This window comes from Stigmatopora nigra, chromosome 4, assembly GCF_051989575.1.
Source record: "Stigmatopora nigra isolate UIUO_SnigA chromosome 4, RoL_Snig_1.1, whole genome shotgun sequence".
Taxonomy (NCBI): domain Eukaryota; kingdom Metazoa; phylum Chordata; class Actinopteri; order Syngnathiformes; family Syngnathidae; genus Stigmatopora; species Stigmatopora nigra.
In genome coordinates, this window is record NC_135511.1 from 6,333,487 (window position 1) to 6,341,388 (window position 7,902).

Sequence of the window (7,902 nt, forward strand, 5' to 3'; positions counted from 1 at the left end):
GTATTTCTTGTCTGACAAATAGCATCATGAAAAGTCGCGTATTCACAGCCTCTTGTGTAGCATTCAGAGGAGGGCGCCCAGATGAAACATGACTTGAGAGAGGCATATTTGTCTCTGATGCCTGGAGAGCTCTTAAGAGGTGTCTGCAAAAAGAATGAGTGACATGAAGGATGGCTCATTACGCGCTGATATGAGGGAAAATTCTGAAAAGAGATTGTTGTTGTCGGCGGCAGGCTCAATGCTGTCGTCTGTAAAAGTACAGAAAGATATTGCAAGATCACAGAGCCAAATTTCAATGTCATGCATTATGGAGTGTTGACAATTTCTCATGAGACGCTACTGTTGTTTCCTCACGTGTGGAAACAGGAAAAAAATTAAAGGTTGCTATCAGAGTTAAACGTGGCCTGAAGTGAAAAGGCTATGGAGATTTAGAATACTGCAAAATTGTACTTTAAGACCACACATCCTCTCTCCCCTTGAGCTATACACAAAGGACAATCTATTCTAAGTGAGACACATAAAACACTCTCTACTCGTTGACCCCATTAGATGTCTGATTCTTTACTAGCGCTGAAACACCGGCTTGCTGCACAATCCAGCGGGCCAAAGGCACGCAATATATTACATATCACACACACACACACACAAGCAACTGGCAGGGTTACAAGTTCCCATTTGGAATTTGTGAGTCGTACAAGGGTGGCAGGTTGTTTTTCAACATTCACATCAAATCTACCTTTCACACACTGTACAGAGAACTAAAATGACTATGCATACTTATGGAATATTTTGCCCTCGGATAATTATTTGTCACAGGGTTAATTGAATGGAAATAAGTCCCTGAGAGTTCAAATGAAGTGAGCTGTATTAACAGGAAGCAAGTCTAAATGTACCTCTAAGGCTTAAATGTTTAATGTTTCAAGCTAGTTTAGATCAAGGATGTTGTACAGGACTTGATTAATGCAGATTTGGAATGAAAAGTTAAGTGGCTTATATGCATGAGGTGTTAAGGTATGTTAAGACTTCTTGTATATAAAGTGCAAGGCAAATCGAGCTTTTAAAATGGAGTTGAATCTTCAATTATAACCTATGTTAGCTTTTTTTGGTTAAAAAAACATGGTCATCATGCCCACAAAAATTTAGAAAACATTTTGGCTCAGGTTGAGAAGAAAAGTACATTTTTTAATAAATACATTAAAAAAACTTGAACTAGTTTTTTGGTAAGCCGTTTTCCCTTTGGTGTTTTTCTTAAATTCAACTACATTTTGTATTTGGCTGGTAACTGTATTTAATTTGTCATTGTGATAAAGGATTAGAAGGAACATACTTTCCACAAAGGAATATCCTAAGGTATGCATTTTTCCCTCATACCAAAACAAATGTATAGAATTAATGAGAAGGTTTAGCTATAGATAAATAAGATTGCAAATTTGTCAAGAAAGAGGAAAAACACAGGTATGAGGACATTTCAGATAATTTTATTTACAAAGATTGAAGAGAGTCCCACTGTTCTGCATGTGGAGAAGTTTGATGGTGAGAATATGCTCCTGATGCTGGTCTGCAAAAAGATAAAACAACCAACTTAATGAGTACAATGATAAATATGACTTGTTTGCAAGAATTTACAAATAACGAGATCGTGAAACTTACCTCAAAGTACATTTTACTTCTTCAGAATCTGATGTCTGACCACAACAAAGGGGAATGCAAAGCCACTGCCAAAGAACAGAACCATCATTCCCAGCAGACGCCACTTGTTGTCCACGGAAAATGGAAGGTTCTAAAAAGATGTGTTGCCACATGTGAATTACTTTATTTTCAACCGGTTTTAATAGGTGGGTGCAAATAATACATTGAAACATTTTATGGGCTGAACATTATTACGTGAGCTTGGGAAACAAACTGTTTACAGCCCAGACACCACAATTGACAATGATAGAGGTCAATTTAGTTGTTTCCTTCTATGCTTGTGCTGTGAATTTGAACTGGGGATGTTTGCAGAAAATACACAAACAATTTGTAAACAACACTCCCACTTTAAATGGACTGGAAGTCTACCACCAAAAATGTAAGCCAATTTGTCAAAACATGTGCATTTATTTAGAAACATGAACATAGACATGGAATAAGAAACGGGCATGACTAAAATATTTATACACATCTAACCCAACTAATAGAAGATACACCAGGATAGATTAATGAACATTTAGAGAGCCGCTTCTAAATTATTTTATACGTTTTACTCGTCGTGCATAGGGTTGTGCAGGTTGATTAGCCACGAAGCTAAATGAATGTAGCCTGTCAAAGACAAACGTTGTACTGCTTCGAATAATTTCAATTACTACGTTACGACTTAAACACTTTTACAGCTCTTTACAGGGGTTTGCTTTGCAGTCTAATGGGCTTTAAGAACCATGACAGGAACACTATTTAGAACTGTTCGCCATGACCTCCAGGTTACCTTAGCTAGCAAGATCGGGACATAATACAAGGCCGCAAATTAAAATGATCAATATTTAAACGAGTCATGCTCTATATATTTATGTACCTTTCCTGGTCCTTCAGCATAATGTGAAGAACGAACAGCAGATGTCGTGAATCGCCTTACAGCTTGTCCCAACATGGTGAGCGGTTGATTTCAGTCGTACGCCGCGGCGACCTTCTTGTTTCTGAGCGGAGAGAGATGGGCTGTAACGCAAAGGATGCTGGGAAAGATTGGGGCTTATGGGAAATGTAGTTTAAATGAGAATGCTCATCCTACCCGACAGGCTGCACTATTTCTGGCAACCCAGAGTCAATTATTTGTTATAGAGAATTATTGTACCAAATTATTATAAAAATAAATAAATACAAATATATTCTTTAAATTCAACTATATAGGGTTATTTTTTTTAAATATCCAAGCCATTGTTTGGAAATGTTGGGGCAAAAACTTTTCAAATTAGCCTTTAGATGGTTTACATTTCTTCAACAAAAATGCCCAATGCTTGCATTTAATGATGAAAATGATGCAATCATATTTAAATGCCACTGTTTGCAATAGACTGTGGGTGGCGAACACACGGCTCTCGAGCCTCATGTGGCTTCCGGAAAAAATAAATGTGGCTCTTTGCCTTTTCTAATGTTTTGTTTATACTTTGTCTCTCACAGTTCTGCAATAGACTTTAAAGTTCATTACCTAAATTGAGTTGAAATTGGGTGAATTTCATACAATTTTATCCATATGTTGGCTGTGTAACCTGAAATTCCGCATAAGTCGGATTTTGCTATTAAAGGTGAAATTGATGTGAAAACACGTAATAAACTAACATGCATTAAAAAGGATGTTGTACCTATCATTACTGTTGAGAGGTTGAAGGAGAAAAAATAAGGGGGAGACTGGGAAAGCTGTGTGCACCGCTGCACATTTTGCTTTTGGCGTAATATTAGAAGAATCCATTAATATCACAACAAAAAGTCATAAAATTATTATATTAAAGCTGTTCCTTAGTCGTATATCAGTAAGGACATTTATTGAAATTTGTCGGTGTCTCTCCTGTCGCCCATCTTTTTTTCATGTTAAGCTTCGTTTCAATGGTAATTGCTTTTCATTTTGGCTGGGCCAGCTTTCTTCTTAGGGGCCATAATGTAAAAAAAAACTGGGAAAAGGGGAATTATTCACATTGCACACAAACAGAGTCAAGCTCTATGCAATGGCTAAGTAGAAAAACTAGTTTGGGGACTAAATGGCGGATGTGGCACATGGGCCATAACGTCAAAATATTATTGGTCGATGACATCCTAACCTGAAGACTCCCTCTTATGATTATGATGACATCAATGTGAGCCTAAAAAGAAAAGAGCTGATTTGAAGTGAAGTTTTCATTTAGAATGCATCCCTGAAGTGTGAAAAAATATAAGTGGCATAGGTTAACCAAAGTAAAATACCTTTTATGCTCTGGCCGGCTGCCATGTTCCTGCACTTTTATTCCCTCTGCTGCAATGCCTTGAATAAATAAAACATTTCTATCTGCCACCTGAAATTGAATTATTTGAATTTACTTTATTCTTTATATAAAGCCATTCAATTCTGGGTTTACTATTGATTTGTTGGGTATTTGTTTTCTATATTGCACACTGTGCTTTGTCAGAGGTTATGTGGGCGGAGAGACAACGGGAACAAATACAAAACAAACAATTGAACGAATCATTCATTCATCTTCCGTACCGCGGATCTTCGTAAGGGTTGCGGGGGTTGCTAGGGCCTATCCCAGCTGAGTTCGGGTGAAAGACAGACTACACCCTAGACTGGTCGCCAGTTAGCCGTAGAACACACAGAGAGAGCTCGTGAATCGAGGATGCACCAAAGTCATACAAGTGAACCATCAGGGGGATTTGAACTAATCAGTCATATAAAATAATATCCTGCATATGAATTTGAGATGATTAATTAATAGAAAATCAAACAATTAATGAGATAGCCTTGCAATGATTATGTGGACCCTGTTCATTATCTTAGAACATTTAACATTTCCAGTTTGATCCACGTAGTCACCACAAAAAAGGGCCATATGCATTAAATATGCTAGATTTAACTATAAATGGAATTTGATGTTCAAATTGCAGGTTTGAAAAATAGTATGTTGACCTGTCTAGGTAAACAAACATGTTGAAAACAGTGAGATAGAAGATGATGGGTGAATAATGATAATCAATGAAGTGAATGGGGACAGTTCATTTTATGCATGTGTTTAAGGTCTGCCATAATTGCCATTGATGGGACCTGACTTAGACAATTACAGCATCTTTAGGTGCACAAAAAGTGAATTGTTATGAGTATTGATTTCCTGTTGAGTGGTCGCATTCGTGAAGTCAATAAAAGAACATGTAATAAGAAGACTGTCAAACAGGTTTAAGGCTTCACTTTCCTTAGCATGCCAGAACATTGTACCCAGAACATTTTTGGAAACGTGAGGGAATGAGCGCACAAAAATATAGAAATATAGACACATTATGCTGTGACACCAAGCCGGCCAGCAGTTAAATCAACAGAGGAGTTCACTGCATGCACACTGCACTTTGATTTGGCATTAATCTTTATTGCGGATTAGCAGGGGAATTGCATTTGACCAACCTTGTGGCCTCCTGTATTTTGGGTTAGGCTTCTTAAAATAGCACAACTCCTCACCTAGATTGGAGTTCATGCCCTGTGCAGTCCACTAACACACAATGTTATTTCAATACCGCTTAGTTTGACATATTACCTTGACCCTCCTCGTATTACTCATCTTCAGCAAAGACACACCGATTACTGTATTCTACCCGCATTTATAGTATCAGGATGAAAGGCAATAAGGCCATTTCATTTCCTCGGCTCTGAATGTGAGTACTGTAGTTGCTACGGTAAAAATAATATTCGTAACTCTTTTTGTGCTGTTGACAATAATAGTGTGACAAGGTTCTTTTCATCGTCTTATGGGAATTTAAATGAGTTTATCACTAGTAGACATCCAATCCATTTGAAGTTCATTCATTCACTTCCGTCCTTTCACTTCAAATGGATAAGATGACATCTGGCACTGTTTATTTGTAGGTGATGAGTTAAGTATGCTGTCAGATTACTTCATATCTGACATTTCTGACAAACATACCTGTTTGAAAATTGTTCAAAAATTGAGCAATCTTTTTGTTTCAATGACACCTTCCATTGACCATGTTGTTTTTTTCAAATGGCACTCCACGAAATAGCCGACCAGTGACTCACTGGTTGCAACAATCAACAAGTCAAATCTGTGTGCTCAATGATGACAACATTCGGCTAAAACGAGCGGTGTCATCGATGATCTCTATGAGATGATTACTTCTGAAAAAACCCAAAGGCGTAGACTGTCACAAATCAATATCTACCAAATGTAGCGGTGTAACTTGTCTTGGTTGGTTTGGTCATTTTGAATTAGTGTTGTGGCTATTAATTTTTGTGATTTTTCTTACTAAGGAGACATTTGGAATTTACAAATTACTGTAATTTGCCATATTAACATTTTTTCCTCCAGAAAAAGTATATTCAAACCAGTGCAGATTCCTTTTAATTAAATTATCCTGACTATTAGGGTTAATGTTTTCAGTCATTGTACGTACACCTTATGTACTGTGTTAGTATTCTTAATTTTGTTCTGAAGGACTTTGTAAAATTATAGACAGGACAGACATAGTGGTGGTTCTTGGTCAGTTCTCAAAACAACATCCTTTATTTACAAAGAGAAACGGCGACCTCTCCTCCTCTAACTCTTGTTTATAAACTTGTTTTCCAGCACACAGAATTGAGCAATAATTTGAATATTAGTGTTTCAGTTACAGAAGAATGTCCTTAGCTAGTTTGATCAATTCAGTCAACGCTCTGGCTTGCGGGAAGGAGAGTTTTTGATACTGAACCATCTGAACAACTGCCAGATTTAGCAACTGTTTTTTTTATAAAACAAATACCAGTGGATTTTTTTGTAAACAACGGTTAGGGCAGATATCTCAAGATGTAACTCTTCTCTCTGAACTATAAGAGCAGGTTGTTTGGATACAGGTCAGGAAAAGTTTTACTATATTTTTTTGCTTTGCTGTGACTGCCAGAACACAGGAATAATTTGTTATAAAGCAAACACAAGTGCCATATACTGTGGACACACATTACTGTGACCAGGCAACACAAACCAATGATCAAATAGAAGCAATCACATGGTGAGTTCATGGTGAGAAAATTCTAATATTGCTCAAACTCATAAGTTAATTTTTATAACAGATCATTTATAACAACTGTCATCAAACATCTGGTATTCTGGTCTGGATCACAACTGCCAAGTTCAATGACTGTTGTCTGTTTCGCTTTTAGTGTAGACTTGTTTTCTTGAAGTCATAAAAGTGGGGTGAGGAAACAATCTCTTCGGTCAAAAAAAGAATTGGTAGCTTGAGAAGAATTCTATCATGCTGACTCAAGCTGGGGAAGCTGAGAACATTTAAGCTTCACACAGAGCAAGTGATCTATAAGAAGATTCAGTGACAGAAATGTCAAGCTGAGCAAATAACAAATAAAGTTCCATGTAAGGGTCACTCAGATTTTTGGCCTTGTCTTTTCTCTTTTTCTCTCTCACTCTCGCTTAGACTGTCCCTTTCTCTCGAGCTTCTTGACATTCTTCCCAGTGACTCTATTACATTTTAGAGCCATTCTGTCTCACCCTTGAGGCTTACAGAAAAACTTCTAAAAGGTGTGATGGAAAAATAATGTAATTTTTTTGTTCTGACTTACAAAACACCAGTGCCTCTAGCTTTGCTTTTTCTTTTTTTTCAACTTCTGCTGGGAATGTAAGAAGTGAACTTTTGGTCTCTTTTCTGTGAGAAATGTTAAAGAGAAAAGTTACTTTAAAGTTAAGATTCTGCCTCTGTTGGGTATACACTAGCTAAGAACACCTTCTAAACACCTTAATGTATGCCTTCGACATGGTGTCACTTACATTTTTGCCTAACTTTACAGGTATTTTAGATTTTCTATATTCATTTATTCATCTTCCGAACTGTGTATCCTTGGAACGGTTGCAGGGGTTGCTGGAGCCTATCCCAGCTGACTTCGGGCGAATGGCAGACTACACCCAAGACTATTTGTCAGTCCGCTGTAGGGCACACAAAGAGACAGATGACCATTCGCACTCACAACCATAGAGCCACCAGCGAGAATCGATGCCAAAAATCAGGCGAGGGAAGTCAGGCCTGTCCGCAAATGTTTGACATGAATCACATACAACCTTATAGGTTGCAATGGTTTAGTAGTTAAGTAGTTAATTAAAATCCAACCTTAATAGGTGAAATCCTTTTCTTGTGACTTTTGTTTATTGAGCTTGAGGGTTAACGTGTGGAAAAAAGCACTTGTCTTGGTTAATC

General features: G+C 37.4%; 1 protein-coding gene across 1 annotated transcript; it reads right to left on the reverse strand.

Annotated features, from left to right (window-relative positions):
* Positions 1 to 1,458: 1,458 nt before the first annotated feature.
* cox7c (cytochrome c oxidase subunit 7C) lies at positions 1,459 to 2,718 on the reverse strand. The gene is made up of 3 exons (XM_077715265.1): positions 2,549 to 2,718; positions 1,651 to 1,780; positions 1,459 to 1,558 (listed from the first exon to the last, which is right to left on the reverse strand). The coding sequence occupies exons 1-2, from the start codon at positions 2,621 to 2,623 to the stop codon at positions 1,664 to 1,666; spliced, it is 192 nt and encodes a 63-aa protein (XP_077571391.1). The 5' UTR covers positions 2,624 to 2,718; the 3' UTR covers positions 1,459 to 1,558; positions 1,651 to 1,663.
* Positions 2,719 to 7,902: the final 5,184 nt, after the last annotated feature.

Coding starts and splice junctions, on each gene's coding strand:
- cox7c (XM_077715265.1), bottom strand. CDS start 2,623: ATGTTGGGACAAGCTGTAAGGCGATTCACGACATCTGCTGTTCGTTCT. Junction 1,781..2,548: donor ATGCTGAAGGACCAGGAAAG/GTACATAAATAT, acceptor ACATCTTTTTAG/AACCTTCCATTTTCCGTGGA.